The sequence below is a fragment of the Halictus rubicundus genome, chromosome 6 (assembly GCF_050948215.1).
Source record: "Halictus rubicundus isolate RS-2024b chromosome 6, iyHalRubi1_principal, whole genome shotgun sequence".
Classification (NCBI taxonomy): Eukaryota; Metazoa; Arthropoda; class Insecta; order Hymenoptera; family Halictidae; genus Halictus; species Halictus rubicundus.
In genome coordinates this window covers 10,599,536-10,616,842 of record NC_135154.1, presented here as the reverse complement: position 1 = coordinate 10,616,842, position 17,307 = coordinate 10,599,536, and the positions used below count along the sequence as shown (strand labels likewise).

The window sequence follows — 17,307 nt, the reverse complement described above, 5'->3', positions numbered from 1 at the left end:
TTAATATGGAGGTCAAAGCTGATGATCGGGCCAGATATTTCCCGGAGCGAGGAACGTAAAAAGAGATTGATCGCGATCGGGTTTTCGATTTATATTCAAATTCCTCGCGCGTCAACTTTTCCCCCGCTGCAACCGGATATTGGACGAACTCTCACTTTTCCGTGATACAGAAACCGGCGAAGGAGGGACATATTTTTCGACGGTCGATCTCGTAAATTTACCCTTTGACAAGCGTCTTCCTTATCTTTATTACGGGGCTGGATCGAGGTTCGGGTCACGGCGAAGATTACATTTTCTAATCCGGCCCCGAATTCTCCTCGACGTGAGCAGTGCTAGCGCAAATTCATGTTAGATTACAGAGATTATTATTGTACGAACGTTTTCGCGATTGTTAATCCTTGTTCTCTAATTTTACGATATTTTTATCGAGCGGAAACGTATTTGGGGTATTGAGGTATTCGATTGAACTCGAGATAAAAATATATATATATATATATATATATATATATATATATATATATATATATATATATATATAGCGTTAAAATTCATCGAATGTTATGGTAGAGCGAAACGAAGACGATCGTTGGCGCTGTAAATACATAAAGTTCGGCTACAACGCTTCCGATAAAATTTTCCGGACTCCTATCAGTTTTACGATACTTCCGGAAAGTATCCGAACAAGCTCGAATCTTTTTATTCAGCGTATTCCGACCGCAGCATTCGGGAGTGAAAAGTCTGGCTCGGGATAGAAAAGAGAACGAAGAGAAAGAGGTGGAAAGAACCGAGTCCCGAACGAACCATTACATCGGCAACAGGCGACAATGAAAACCTGTTCAGACATTTAACCCTGAAAGCACGAGGGAACCGACGTGCCGCGATTTTGCGGCAATGTTTTTGATCTCGGCTCCGTTGTTTCGTTAAAAACGCGCGAGAACAGTGCATTTGGTGCTCGCGCTTTGTCCTCGTTCTACAACGAAAAGCTCCAAGGCTGGTGATAAAGAGGGACGGTGGAAAAAGCGCCAGAGAGAGAGAGAGAGAGAGAGAGAGACAAGAGGACGGGGCGACGCGGTAGAAAAGCTTTTGTTTCCCCTTTTAAATACAGCTCGGCTGACGACGTATATGAATCGTAAGAGGCGTTGAATTTTTATGGCTCTGCATGCCGCGAATTAGTTCCCGGCCTATCCACATACTTCTTCTAGCACCTGTTTATTGTTGCCTTTACTGTGAACTTGCGCGAGAAACCTGTAGTGTTTGCTGCTTACGAATTACAGCAACGGACTGGTTTTTCTATTGGGAACCCCTATGGGAATACCAGTCACCCTACATCCCTCAGACTCTTGGAATACTGAATTGCGTCTTGAAGTCCCTTAGGAATTTTTTTTATGGAGAACTTCTGGGAATACTCACCCCTTCGGACCTCTGAAGGTCCTTAGTATCCGACTTCTCTTGAAGACCTTTTGAAAATACATTTTCTCTATGCCAAGAACCGGGAGAGTTTTTTCTCTTTTCATTCCTACGATCTTCCAGATTCTTTTTTTTCATCGTTAACCTTTTTGGGAATACTGCCCTTTTAGTAAGCTCCCCACAAATCCCTAGAAGACGTCTTACCGACCCTTTTGGCAATCCCGTTACCATGGAATGATATACTCTTCTATTTTCAAATGACCTTGGCCCATTTCCTCAGAGGTGGTCCTTGGGAGGTACATTCACGCCCTTAACCCTTTGAATTTCCAAATTCACTGACCACAATTGAAGATACGCCGTAAATGTGAGTTTAGTGTAAATGATGTATGGATAAAAATCCCATGATCACCCATCGCACTCGGTGTCGCGACGAAGCACACTTAACCTGAACTAGCAATGAGCTTTCACATGTCATATCATCTATTCACTTCCAACTACGACATAAGGCTAACTTTTGGTATGCATAGAAAATGTTGAAAACCCATCAAATCCCCCTTAGACAGCAATGTTAAAAAACCGAAATCGACTATCTACCGGAGGAATGGGAATGTATTCGAATGCAGCGCGAGCCAATCTGTAGCGAGATCCCGCGCGCATGTTAAACACCGTGACACAAGGCATTACGTTGTTCGTTACAGCCGCTGCGCAGGCAGAAAAGGGGTAGCGAATATTCGCGAGCCGCTACACCTCCGTATTCCGCGCAGAAATAATTCTCGCCTCGTGCAGACACCGTGTAAACACGTTTCGTCGGAGAAGGACAGGAAAAGCCGGGGCAGAGCAGGGGTGGTTAGGGGGCGCCAATATTTCATCGTATCGCGCGACATTCGTTTATGAAAGTTCTTCTTCGGGGGTCGGTAGCCGCCGCGGCCCGGGGAACGCCGTTCCGGCGGGCTCGTGTTCAATGTAACGAGCGTTACCAACGGAATCCTGGGAACCTATTTAGGTCCGCCCGAAACTACTCGAAGCTCCGCTCGACCGAGACGATCGTCCCGTTGCCCGTTGAACCGAAAACAATCGGTGAAATGTTCCCGTTTCGAAACCCCCCCCCCCCCCCAGTGATTCCGCGCCAGTATTTATCTGAGCATTAAACACGAAGAATACGGTGCCGCGCTGCGCGGCGCGTCCGCCATTCCTTTTCCTTCTTTTTCCGGGGCCAAGACGCCGCCTGCCGTTTAATTAGGACGATGTTGCGTCAGCCGTCGGGCTCTGCGATACACAAAAACAAAAGAAGAAAAGAAAACAACAACAACAGAGGACAGGCTTCGATTATTCGCGCCTCCTCGAAAAATCGATCCGAGCGGAACGTTTCATTTCCGCTTCGAATGGTTGATTACGCTGTACTCTTTAAACGTGAGCCGTTTGTTTTAATATTGGAGCGCTATCAAATTCTTCCTGTTTACTCGAAAATCAGCTCCGGGGCAAACGCGACACGGAAATCGACAATATTGAACCCTCTGCACGGCAAGTAATTTTTCATTTGCCGGAAACCGTTTGCTCAAATCCTAATTGCGCGTGATTGGTGAAAAGCCGACAACTGCCTAAAGATAAAAGCAGTATCTGCAACGTGAGAATGATTTTATTAGATCCAGGTGTTCCAACTGGGTTACAATTGTACCATATGAAAATTGTAATGTCTTTAAAAATGCTGGATCTGACAGAATTGCTACCGAACATCATTCTGTAAGAGGATAGTGTTCTTTATTAGCATTAGGTTTACAAATAATGCGAGATTGATGACTGAGGGGTACACAAATATTTGAAAAATTCTTGTGTACCTGTGCGAACGTCCGAAAGATTAGAAAGCGTGGACGAGGACTGAAGATTACAGGCAGCGTCATCGACTTTCCCGGTCGGAGACACGACGGCAGATGAAGAGGCGGCCACGCGAATTATAATGATAGTAATTGAAGAACCAAGGCAAACAACCTAAATAAGCTAAATAACTGGTAACAGCCGGCGGTTCCCGGAGGATCCGCGTAACATCCTTTGGCCCATAATACACTTCGCCGCCAAGCTCTTGCCTCGCCGCGCCGGCTACGGGCAACGGAGGCGCAACTACTGCAGAGCACAGCCTCGTTAATAAAATATTTCAGCAGCGCCCCGGTAAGAGCTGTTCTTTCCTCGTTTCTTTCTTTTTTTTTTCTATTATTTAATCTTCCTCTCTATTTCAGCGCGCCGACTAAATTTCGCCCCGGTGGCAGGGATATTCTTGCGCGGTGGATGCAGTAGATTAAGGAACGTCTTTCTTTGCTCTCGCGTTTATCGCGACTGAACTCTGCTCTCCCCCCGTTTCGAGCTGGGCGGAGGAGGGACTGAATAATTTCGACGATTAAGTTTAACGACCGCTTCGCATCCGCGTGCACGGTCCCGGATTAATTACGGGAACTTTAACGGGCGATTAACAATTGTTTAGCGCGACGCACGCACCCCCGGCGACGCTGATTTCTCCCGGCGTTGTGTCTCGTTGCTTCCTTCGAGGATATCGACTACCACGGGATATTTACTGTCCGAGACTCGCTGGATCGCATTGAAAAGATTTTAAAATCCTTGGAGGATCCACGGAGCGATTGGCAATTTTTACAAATTTTTACGGGGTCTGAAGAGCGATTTGTACCATTTGAACGTTTTGAAAGTATCTAAAAAGCAATTAGGTAGCTTGCGAAATTGTTTAAAGGATCTGAGAGTTTAGGTACCCTGTAAAGATTTTTACGATTTATTTTAACGAGTCTACAGACCGTGGACTAGAACGGATTCGAATGGAATAACTGTTGCGTCCGTGTATAAAGCATCGCTATAGAATCCGGTCGCAATTTGGCGTCAGACTAAACAATTTCTTTACGCGACCTTGCATTGAGAGAAAATAAAAAAGGAAGTCAGTCGCGGTTGCGGGATCGCGCGGCCCTTTCGTTTAATTGCGAGAAGCTTCACTGTGCCCGGAACACAGCCAGGGGAAAATCATGATGATTTCAACAGTCGACAGCAAATACATGCCCCTCTGCAAGCAAGAGGAACATCCTTATATCGTGTTCCCTTTGCGTTTTCACATGTTGATCTACCAACACCGACCATTATGTCGTGTCGAACTCGCATTCACACAGACGGGAAGGGAACGCCGTCGCTTTTTCGTCTCCCGATGCTTGCACGCGCTCCACGAAGGCTGGATCTTTGAATATTGTTTGAGTACCGTCCGTACGCCGTACCGGTTTACAAAAGCAAAAGGGGAATCGGACTTTTGCTGTTATCTGTGCGCGATGCGATTCGGTTTTCGGTGGCTGAACCGGAATTATCATGAATTGAACACACGTTTTAGACAGAGTTGAAGCAAGTACAAGATACAAGGTTTTCTAAAACATTGAGTATTTCCTAGTAATTTTATTATTTTTGGTAGAAAAAATTACTGATGTTCCCTGAATGTACGTTCTACAAGATCCACTAACTCTCTTCCGAAATAATTCGCACGCTTCTTCGCGAAAAATTCCCAAAAACGCCAGGATCGAGCCTACCATCTTCATCGCCATTAAACGTTGTGTATTTCCTAGTAATTTTATTATTTTTGGTAGAAAAAATTACTGATGTTCCCTGAATGTACGTTCTACAAGATCCACTAACTCTCTTCCCAAAAAATTCGCACGCTTCTTCGCGAAAAATTCCCAAAAACGCAAGGATCGAGCCTACCATCTTCATCGCTATTAAACGTTGTGTAGCTCCTATGAACTTTGTTATTTCCGCGAGGAAAAAATACCGATGTTTGTTGAAAGTATGCTCTACACGATTCACTAACTCTCGTTCCCAAAAAATTCGCATGTTTCTTCCAAAAAAAAAAATTCGCGAAGACACAAGAGTCGAGGCTCTCGGATAGGCGTGACCTGGGCATATAAATTCGATCTGGGAAAGCGAACCGGCATCGCGTTCTTCGGTTTTCGTGCTCGGTCTTCACGGTGCGAGTATCTCGAGTCAGGTTCGAGCACGAACCCTATGAAAAACTGCTGGTATCGCGAATCTGCCGGTCTGTTCTTCAGGCCCGAGCCACGTTGTCGTTTCCTTTCGTCGCGCAGGGCTGCGAGAGAGGGGGATTCTGCGTGGTGGTGGGAGGAGAAGGAAGAAGAGGTGGAGGAGGACGCGGAAGGAGAGTCACCGAGACACGTTAATGAGTTTTTCGAGGTACGTGCCGGGTGCGGAGACGATCGACAAGAGCTGGGAATTAGAGGCGGCGAGACGCGGGGCCGAGAAAGGGTCGCGTCTGGGATTGGAAAAAAGAAAAGTCGAAGGGGGCACGGAGCCTGGGGGGGGGGGCGGGGGTGGCACGAAGCTGTGCAGGGGCGTCGCTTGAGATCGATCTTCCAGTTTTAAATTTAAATAAACGCCAGCTCGTAGGCGATAAGGCCCTGCTCTCTCGCAATAGTCGAACGGTCTCTCGCCCTCGTGCCCCCTTCCCCTTACCCCCGTTTTCCGCAACCCCCCCAACGGCAATCTTTCTTCCAGCAGGCTTGTATGTAGCCGGGAGAAGGTAGGCGGGTAAGTAGGCGCCGGGACAGACGTGAAAACACGGCCGTATAAGATCGATATCGAGAGAAAATCCGATCATTATTGTGCTTCTTTTCACGGGCCTAAAAGGTTTCCGTGGAAGCTACCCGACGCTCCTTTCGCAGCGGCGAAACTGATTGAAATTTTTTCGAGGACCCGCTTTCTCGCGCCTTCTTCTTGCTTCACCTTCACCTTCACCTTCACCTCCCCTCCGCTCCTTCTCCCTTTTTCTTATTTTCTTTTTTTTTTTGTTCCCCACCTTTTTCGTACCCGTGACTGAGTAATGGAATCCTTTGAGCGGCGACGGCTCACGGTGCATTATGATTTATTTGTTTGCCTGGAGAGCCCCTCTAAACTTCCAGCATGCTTTCAACATCGACTCGGACTCCTCTGTTTTCGATGTTGATTCGACCGAGGTCCATGCCACGGCTCTACTTCAAAAACTATACGTTTCGGCTCAGATTCGTGGCAAACCGTTTTAACGCTAACTCTCCTCGTAGTTCGATCGTCCGACGCCTAATTTGCGGATGGAAAGAAATGAAGGAGAAATATTTCTGAAGAATGTGCAATGCTTTCTGAATGAAGTCCATTGACCGTGAACAATATTATATTCTATTTATTTGTCCGAGGATCTATTTTCCCAAGGATTCCGATCTTTTTATTAATTTGACAGCGGATGCCGGCCGAATTGAACCTCAACACGCGTAAGGCTTCAATGCAAACTTTTACGCTAACTGTTTCCGAGGTTTGAACGACTGAAATCTAATTTGTAAATGGAAAGGATCTGAAATCTGTAGAATGGCACGAGTAGCGTTCCCGTTGATATTAAAATTCTTTGATGTTTCTGCGGCGGGAACTCGAAGTAATAAATCCCGCAGCACCGATAGGACGGGGACCTCTAAAGACCGTTTCACAAGTCGTCTCGGTTCCGAATTTAACGAAATACGGTTTCCGAGGGGCTGAGGGATGTGACAATTGATCGCAAATTCGCCGGTAGATTAGCGTCCGCCGCCGCTGCGAAATCGCATTTTCGTTGGTTCGAGGAGCAGATGATTTTCGGGGCTTTAGCCGGATAAACTGAAATCGATGGATTCAAATGCCGATCTGTAATATCGGCGGTGTGCGTTCCGAGCCGAACTCCAATTTCCTCGCTGCCGGACAATTAAATTACAATCGGCAAACACGATAAGCACAGTCGCTCCCGAGGAAAATGAATATTTCAAGGTGGTGTCGCCTAAATCAAAACGTCAATCCGCGCCGCGCCGCTTCGGCAACATGCTCGGAGAGTGGGGATGGAAAAATTAAAATTAAAAAGATCCCGGGGAAAACGCTGCAATTTTTGTGCCCGCGATACGTCCAATTCCGAACGCGATCCGAGCCATAAATTAATCGGGACTCGATTATTCTCGGGAACAAAATGCTCATCGTCCTTCGGAAACTTTGAAAACCGAGCTTTGCTTTTTATTATGGCCGTTCAATCACAATCTCGTTTCCAGAATTTCGCGTGCTTCGATATGGAATAATGCTTAACAATGCTTTGTTAACGCATTTCCCGCCCGCGATTATCAACTATTTTTTAAAAAATATTCGATTCGTCGGCTTAAAAATATACGGCTTTGTTCGCCGATTCATTTCATTCAATCTAACTGCTGTTTCAGTCGACGGGGAACAAATAACTACGAGAAATGCAATTTAATTATTCCTCGCGGCGTTAGTACTTTAGTATTACACGTCCTTCTTTCTTTACATCGGTCGGAAACAGAATTTTATTAGTGTGGAGCACAATTCGCAGTAAAAATTGCATCTGCTGCGAGCAACAGGGGCCAGATACCATGAAATTTTTCCAGTTTCTGCGCTGTTTCGAGTTTGCTCGGTTAATTTCGTCATAAACGCATAACGTCCGGTCTATTAATAAGTTCGCCGGGCGGCATCGAATATGTAAAGCAGCGGTTAAAAGTTTCGTTCTTAATTCGTCCGCGGAAGTCGAAAATGGGGGGGGGGTCAACTTATCGGCGTTCGAGAGCGGCGTGCGGCCGCATACGGGCATAAAATTAATAGAACGGCGTACGGGGTAAAAATTCGGGGGGAAAAAAAATTCGAGGGAAGAAAACTGGGGCGAGTAACTAACCGGAGGTAACATCGAGATTTTATCGGTGGATCGTCGAAAATCCTATCCGACGGCCACGTTCACAACTACCGTGCGCAGCTTCCGGCTCGTCGACGAACCTCCTCGGCCGTAATTTCGTCTCCCCGAGTTTGCAGGTGGCTTAATTTTTGCCGCAACACGTCTGTCGGTGCGCGTCCGTCCCGCGTAGATACGGCACGGATTTTTCTCATTGCTGATTTTAATAACAGATTGCCACCGGCAGCCAGCGAGCACCGAGAAAAAGAAGATCGAACGAACAAGGATACGAAACAGGGGCTGACTCACCGCTCTCACCGCGGAGAGAGCTGCTACTATCTTATGGTTTCGGCACCTTTGATCTCGATATATAAAAAGCATCCCGTTACAAGGGAGTCGTTGCTAGTTAATTACCACGCTGCGAATCTTGCGCGTTTTATACCCGTGCACAATCGATCGGAATTTCCCCGCATAATGGGAAGCTTAACAAAGTGTAACGAGGCTTCCCTTTTATTCGATATTTTCACAGAAGAACCTAGCTAATTACCAACCAGGGAATTTTACGCGCTTCCTCGCGATTGTTAAAATATCGCATGAATAAACACTTTTTCGACAAGAACATTTTCTACGGAGAACCTCCAACTGAAGCGTACTATTACGTTTAACCCTGCATGATCGATGGTATTACCTGCAGATCTTTACACAAATTAAAGTTGCATCAATCGCGAAACACAGGAGACACTATTGAATTTATTCATTGAAACATTTCTTGAATTATAGACCACATCGTAGGTGGATTTATCCAGCGTTAAAAAGAGCTACAATTCTGAAGGTAATAGTCGAAGAAAATATCGCATGTATTGATTAAAATTCAGTCGGAGCCAGGGAAGCGTAATGAGATTTTTACTCTGTTTTTGGGTGGTCCATTAGTGCTTTCAGGCAACGTACTAGACTATGCAAATGCGCTATATATTCCTCGACAGAGGCTACACGAAGTACATTCTGGGCTTCGGCAGGTAACAATGAATGAAATATTCAAGACCAATCTATAAGAAGGGCGCGGGACACGAGGGTACATCAAAGAACCGATTTTTCTTCGGGTGAAATTTTGTAATCGAGAGATATGACGGAAAGTTTTATGCGGCCCGGAAGCACTAACCTGCCCGTAGTCTCGCGTGTGCTCGTAAGAGGAAGAGAGAGAGAGAGAGAGAGAGAGAGAGAGAGAGAGAGATAGAGAGGGCTCGATCCTTCTGAGAGAAGAAAATGGATTATCTTTACCTCGGTCTTCCACTTTTTTTCTCTACTCCTCTCTTTTCTCCTTTCTTGGGGGACTCAAAGTACGTTTGGGATTTGGTAGCAGCACACAGAGAATGAAAAAGTGTGGCGACAAATCTGAGGCTAAAGAGGAGAAAGATTTAGTGAAATTTTCAATACAGAGAGGCGCACGTTGTACTGCTATAAGCGCTGCGCGATTTTCCGTGACACAAACTGGAAACTGGAAATCTCTTTGACTCGCCGACGGAAGGCCTGAATAAAACAGCGGGGACATTTTACCGGAACCTGCACACTTTCCCTTCCAGTTTCGACTTCGACGGTTCCAAACACTCCTGCCTATTACTCGCGGAATAATTAAATATGTGGAACATGCTGGACACGACAGGCATCCGGATACCGAAAATGGACGCAACTCTTCTGCGAATCGACGCGGATTCACTGTCGCACGTTTTGCAGACATGGTCGCTTTTTCGCAACCGAATCCGAGCGGTAACAGGCTCGCCAAATTGAAAAGTAATTTGTGACAATTTATTCGAATAAGGTAGTACGGAGTAAAATAAGAAATGGAATCACACGAATGATTTTGAGGAAAGTGAAACGCAAACATGTAAATCGGAAGGAAGTGAAGCGGTAAAAGATGGCTGCCGTCTCGAACGAGTCTGTGGCGATTGTAAACGACAGTAGGGCTCGGTCTGTCCAAGGAGACGAGCATGGCGGAGCCAGCTAATTTCCCAAGCAGATTTTCCGTCTCGTCTCGGCGTTTTCTGTCCCGCGAAAAAATGACCGTCCCTCCGGCAGGTTCGTCCGGGCGAATCCAAGTGTAACGGCCATTAACTATGCCCCGGCCGGTGTCCAAATTAAAAAAGGGCGACTTATAGCTCCGGGTCCTCGGCTCACTGCACTCCGTAGATTACGCACGATCGATAACGCGTGCTTCACAGAATGCCGGTCTTTGATACAGTATGCACACGACGGTACACCGGACGGTATGCGCGCGTTTTTAAAAATGAATGAACACCACTCCCAAGGAATAAATGGGCCGCGTTTCACAGAACGGCTATAAAGGGTTGATTAAAGTGAGGCACCGGGCAAATAAGGGCCTGTGTCAGATGCGAAACTGCGCCCGGCCGTATTTCGTTACCGCTCATTCTCGTTTTCGAGACGTTATTAAATCCGCATACCGAATTACGTTGAAAAATACTCGCAGGCTTCTCCCTCGGGAAAGAAAACACCGAGTATTATGCCGAGATGGGATTCCACGGGACCAGATTCCCGAACTAATCTCCGCGAATAAGGGAATCAAAAATGACCGCGTTCGTACACCGTGAAACGAATCTTTCGAAAAGTTTCCCCGCGAGGCGGTCGAATCGGTCGAACTGAACGTCTAATTCGCAAAGCAACTTTGACAGTCGCGAAATAAAAGCACAAATGCTACGGTCCACGCAGAGCACAGAGCGTGTCGACCGTACTCTGTTTCTATTTATCTCGAACAAGGGAACGGCGAGTTCCTTTGACGTCGGGGATGACTCGATAGTGTTGATACAACTATGCGAACCGGATGTAACAGCTTCGACGTGTTTGCGCAAGCGACGATACCACCGAGCTGCGCGGATCGGTGAGCGCAAACACTTTGCGCGTCGATTATTGTCTATCAAAACTTCATTCTCGTCGTCAATCTTCCAGTCCTCGGGTCTGGAACCTGAAATTTCTATCTACTAACTACCTTTTAGCAAACTTTGATGAGGCTTCGCGTTATTTCCTTCTGCGTCAGTTTTAATTAATTTGAAACATTATTCGGCGAATCTACGTGAAAAATCGAGTCAGAAATGTTTAACGAATTGTTTCTCTACAACGCTTAATCCCTCAGATAATAGAACACAAAGATTCTCTGGCGTGTCTGACCATGCCCGACCGTTTCTACTTCCACCTGCAGCGCTGACGCAAACGCGTAAGCTTCAACGTCGATTATCTTGAAAACGAAGGCTCGCATGAACAAATTATACCCTACCTTTTTGACACATTGTTTCATGTAGAATCAGTTAGAGTGGTTGAAGTCGAGAGTAAAACTTGAGAGAGTTGAAATGATTGAAATTCGATCAGTATTCCACCGTGTTTTTCGAAGGCAGATGTCGAGACCAGGCAATGAAAAACGAGGCTTGGAGGACGTAAAGTTTCTCAGCTCGTAAACTTGTAATACGATCTCGCAGGGACGATGTAATCTGTCCAGTCGTTTAATTAATTTTCCCCTTCGGGCACATAAAAACCCGCGAAACGAGCTCGAATTATCGCTCGAATTAATTTGATAATTTCTGACTTTAGCGGCAGCACCTCCATAATACTTGCCGATTGTGCTTTAATCGCGCTGCCGCTAAGCATTACGCATTAATTAAGAAGGAAATCTCTGACGGGTGACAATCTGTGCGCGCATCAATTAGTACATTCTGTAGTATTCGCCCTTTAACGCACATCCACATACGTACACTGAATGTACGGAGAGAGGGGATGAGAGAGGAGAGAGACCCAAACAGTCGGTTGATGGGACGGTGTCCGAAAATTTGGAGATCTGTTAACGAGTGCTTCGAAGTCTCTGTCCAGGCGAATGGAAGCGAGTGAACCAGCGTGAAAATAATCTCTCTGGTTACTATCCCGCTGGCCGGGCAGACGCTTCACGCAGAAAATTACATTTTCTTTTCACGAACTTCTTATTCAATTCCCGACCGACGCCGGGTAATGCATATCGCGGACAGAACTATTACATTACTCGATCGCAATTTGACTACAAAGGGCTCGGGGTAATACTCGTTGACAAAAGCCTTTGCCCGGAGCACCGGCTACAAATGGAATTAAGGGACACCTAAAAGGATAATCCGCCGCGCATCCGCGGAAGGACCCCCGTACCCCCGGTCCATTCCAGGCCTTGTGCGTCGCGTCGGACCCCTGCTCGCCTCACCTGAATCGTAATTCGTCGCTTCTTTACGCCGCCGCTAAGTTAATTAGCCCTCGCTCTGGCTAAACGGATATCCCCTTCGTTTTTGTACACTTTCGCGCCCCTCTCGCTACCCTTGAAACCCGAGATTCATCGCATTTTTCACCTCCAGAGACGAGACTCTGACTTTCCCCGTCGCGTCGTTTCGAAAAAGATTTTCTTGCTCTGCGATCCTCCATTTTGTGGAAAAATGCCCCCGCGATCCAAGGAGAGTGTCATGTTCCTTTCTCTCAGAATCTACTGTGTCTATCGGCACATCCACAGGAAAACATTTATTCATGTTACAATGAATGTATCACTCAATACAAAGCGTTCGCCCACCATGTCTGGCTAGTGACGTTTGATTCCACTGCATAAGCAATGAAGATAACTCAACTTTATGCTCCATCATGCTAGAATCTACTGCAGCTATCAACGTCAAATTGTTAGAGCATCTGATACCATACTAGATGTGCATTTCTTCCAACAATAATATTGAAGTACCAAATAGAAAAAATACACAAGCCTGTCAATACATGAAACTTTCAGCGCTCTTACCTTCAACCTTGATAATGCTACCAATCCAATTGTAGGTGGAATATAAAAAAAACTTTTTAGCTAAAATACGTGTTATCCTCAGCAGTAATTGCACAGATAATTTCAATTCAATTAGTCGAATGGTTACTGAGAAAGAGGAACATGAAGTTCATATTAAAATCATTCCTCGATCGAACTGAACCGGTTGAATACAACCTTAATGTTCGTAGCAAAGATGTTCGAAAGGAACAAAAACCGGGGTTGATTAATCGAGAGCAAGCGAATGTTTCATCGTACGCGTACCGCCACTATAAATTTCGACCGCCCGAGCTAATTTCGTTCGACAAACGTAAAGAAAGGTTCGGAGTTTAATTCGAAATAGGTTCGACGATGCCTCGGCTTCGTGTTGCAGAAAAAAAGGAGGGCGAGAGAGAGAGAGAGAGAGAGAGAGAGAGAGAGAGAAAGGGTACACGGAGGAAAGGCACGCGCGCAGTATTTAAGAGAAGCAGTAACGTAACAATAGGCGAGTACACGGGCTGGAAACGGTAATGGTGTGTCGTGGTTCGCCCAGCTTACTTTTATGTCCCGCCAGGGCTGCTCTTCACCTTCTACACCGTCCGCTTTCACTCTTTGGCTCGGCTCACGCGCCATTTCTCCATCCCACGTTCTCTTTCTTTCCCTGTTGCGAGCGCGAGCCACGCTTATCTACTCTCGCCACCCTTCTTTCATTGGGACAAGGCAGAGTGCAAGCGGCAAAGGCTCGCTTTGTTACCGGACACCATTCTCTATTATTAAATTGTATGTTCTTCAACCCCTTGCCTCGGCGAAACCGAGCCGAAACTAAGCCGTTCTCCGACGCTCCCGATCAGCAACAAAGAAAACTGTCGAACCGATTCTCGTACAAACACCCAATGACAAAGTTTTCGATTTTGGAAACCAAGAGGATTTCGACTACAATTGTACAATTGTTGCAGGGCTAACCTACGTGAGAAAATGACTCGGAAATGTTTTACAAATTTTTTTCTACGACGTTTAGTTTCTGAGATAATCGAGCTGAAAGATTCGTCTGGCCATAACCGACCGTTTCTACTTTTACTTGCAAACGCTGACGCGTGCGCCTCAGCTTCGACGTCGATTATTTCGAAAACGGAGGCTCATATTAAAAAATTATATTCCACCTTTTCGATGTGTTTTTCTCAGTAGCATCGCGCAGAGTATTTGAAGATCTGTGTAAGCCATCGTACAAGCTGCTAACTTCGATTTTTTAACGGGTTGAGAGTATAAATTTCGGTCGAACTTTATTGAATTAGATTGATGTATCGAATTATTTTCTTCTGGATCGGTTTTAGTACGTGTTAGAGATTGTAGCTGACGTTCTCATTTTCTATGTTTTTTTATTTCAGAGAAATGCAAGAATATCCATCTATTAATTTCTAAAGCTTAATTAAAGATTTAATGTTTGAAGGTGTTGCGCGAGGGGAGTTACCTGGGTTACTCGACCCATTCGCTGTCTTATGAAAAGAGCTTCAACGATGCTTTGATAGCAGTTAAAAAGGTACTCACAGTCAACGGAGACTTTGATCTGCTTGCTCACAGTTGGAGGCACACCGTTGGACGCGATGCACAAATAAACACCCATATCGAGTCTGGAGATGCGTGTAATTTCCAGCGACTCGCCTTTCCATTCCGTCACTGAAAACAGAAATAACCTTTGAAATTACGTTCTAAATTTGCGTTCAAAAAATAACACGCACAACATTTCTTTCGACTTACACGCCATTCGTATTACCAAGTTCCGTAGTGTTCATGGTTCAATAATTACAATTAATTAGTGGTGCATGTTCATTGCGGGGAATTGCATGCGAAAAATTGGTAGTCTATTTCCACGTGGTAAAATTATGTTTGAAGAGTGTTTTACAGAACAGCGAAATTGTACATGGCGGAACAGCAACGATAAAAACAGCTTTCACAAACGAGACAAGCGTTTTTAGGATTGTAGCCGCTTGAACTCCCGCCGTTTAAGCAATCGTTTTCCATCTATCCGCAGCAACAGCTCGAAAATACCGCGGTAATTCGTCGGAAGCGGTTTTTTCGATCGCTAGCCGGGCGCACACAAAATTTTTAAACGACCGCGAGTACTCGACCTCAATATTTTGGTCACTCGGCATACAATCTCGTTCATAATTCGACGAGTTCCTTAATTGCGAATTGCCTGTCCTGGTTTCGAAATTTTTTCGCGTATCCGCGGGAACGGCATAACAAAAACATTTCACGCTCTCACGAAGCTCGAAAGTTCCAGAAAAATTTTTAATCGCTTCGGCCATCCCTACGAGCTAAAATCTTTGATTGTTTGGTTCAGAGTTTCCACGGTGTGTTGGCTTCCAAAAAGCCATGTGCCGTAAAATATTTCCTGGCCCTTATCTCGATCAACAACTATCGCTAACCGTGGCCCATTAATTAGTACACGCCATGACGCTCCGACGCAAAAAAACTCTCCGGCTGGGAATGCCACTGGTAACATAATTACGGGGAACGCGCATCCGGTCGCTATTAACGACAGCGAATCTATGCGTTCCCGGGGCTCGAGATGCGTGGCACGTTAATGAGCAACACATCCTTTTTACCCTCCCCTTGCTAAACGCACCGACCTCGTCATCATCATCATCGTCGTCGTCGTCGTCCTGTTTTCCCTTTTCCACAGCGTGCGTTCCCTTTCGACAGCGGTAACACAGTTTTCGTAGCCTGCACGTTTGATCTCCGGACGGACGCCAGACGAATATCATTATTTTTAATTGCCGCACGTGTTGTGCTCCCCGAATCTATCGAAACCCGGTCACGGATCGACGTCACTCGTATTTTAAGGATGTCCCCGGAGAGACGCAGCCCGAATTCTCACGACCACGAAAGCGGCACGGGTGTCTTTTAATTCGCGCGCCCGCACCGCACTGCGCCCCGCTGTGTAATTAAAACCCGTCGGACATCGGCCGTTTGCGAGAAGAATTCGTTCGTAAATACACGAGGGAGAAAACGCCGCCGTTGTACCATTGAATTTTAATAACGACACACAATCCCCTGAACCGCGATACGCCATTACACCCGGTTCTCGTTCCACTGAAATATCGCTACAGACTTAAAATAGAACACTCTGACTGGAATTCCGAGGCATCAATGAAAATAACAATATTCTTCTGTCTTTATCGTTTAATGGTGACAATAATAGCACAGGACGACTTACCCGATAGGGTCTTGTTAATAGTGATCTTCGATCCATCCTCCTTTTTCCAGCTTATCTGCGGCTTCGGACTTCCTGACGCCTTGCACGATAAACTAACATTGACACCTTCTTGCACGACGACGTCCGACGAGGTCTGGTAGTCCACTATGTTCGGAGGCACTGTGAACAGAAGCATAGTTAATGTAAATATTCGTCCTATAATCAATTACAACTGTTGATAACGCTGCAAGTATTCATCATCGTCGGGACACGTGATGACTCGACACGTGCACGTACGAGTTACATTACTCTCCCTTAACTCAAAGATCTATCTATTAATCACGCATCTACGTGATAAAACGAGTCGGAAATGTCTAGTACAATTTGTCTCTACGACGATTAGTTCCTGAGAGAATCGAGCTGAAAGATTCATCTGGCGTGTCTGACCATACCCGACCGTTTCTACTTATCCCCGCGGGCACAAGCGATTCAAATTCAACGTCGATTTTCTATAAAACAGAGGTTTGGATTAAAAAATTGTATACCACCTTTTTGAAGTGTTATTTCACGTAGAATCGCTTGGTGCATTTCAAATTCTGTCTGTCTCATTGGACAAGCTACGATTCGACTTTCTTCGTGGATGCACAGTTTTGTCGTTGGACGTAACGAACGCGGTAGAATTAGTCGCAGATGTTTCTTTAGCAGGACACGGAGATCAGGTAAAGGATGGGACAGGCGTTTTTCGAAGTGGACGATCGTGGAAAGAGTTTATCAACGATCCATCGGGGCCACGTCTGCCTGGAATCGGAGAGGACCATCGAGGGCGACTCGAGTGCTGCGTCAACGGCACCGTAATCGTGCAAAAGAGCGACACTGAAAGAACGAAAGCGTCAGTCGGATCCGGCAGCGGTCACAATAATAAAATTTGCATGACACAGGCCGGCCCGGCGGCCTCTCGAGTGGACCGAGGCCGAGAGGAACGGACTCCTCCCCGAAACGCTGAAAGAACACCGTGGGGCTTGAATGGCATTCTTTCACATGCAAATCGAATTCAAACTTAAAGCAGCGGGAAAGAGGGGGGAGTGCCGGGTTCGACGGAGTTGCAAAGGAGTTGACGACGACAGTTCCAGGAACGGACGGAATCCGGTTACAACCGCGGAAACGCGCGGGGGTGGACCAGGCACCGACCAGAAGGCCAAAGGA

The 17,307-nt window shown here is 46.1% G+C and overlaps 1 protein-coding gene across 2 annotated transcripts in view; it reads right to left on the bottom strand.

The window, feature by feature from the left end:
- The window catches only part of LOC143355226 (lachesin), a 269,389-nt gene that overhangs the window by 88,532 nt on the left and 163,550 nt on the right, over nucleotides 1-17,307 (bottom strand). For both annotated transcript variants that reach the window (XM_076789863.1, XM_076789864.1), the window contains exons 4-5: nucleotides 16,126-16,284; nucleotides 14,454-14,582 (exon numbers count right to left, since the gene is read on the bottom strand). In XM_076789863.1, the coding sequence (XP_076645978.1) occupies nucleotides 14,454-14,582; nucleotides 16,126-16,284 (288 nt within the window). The remainder of the gene's footprint in view (nucleotides 1-14,453; nucleotides 14,583-16,125; nucleotides 16,285-17,307) is intronic.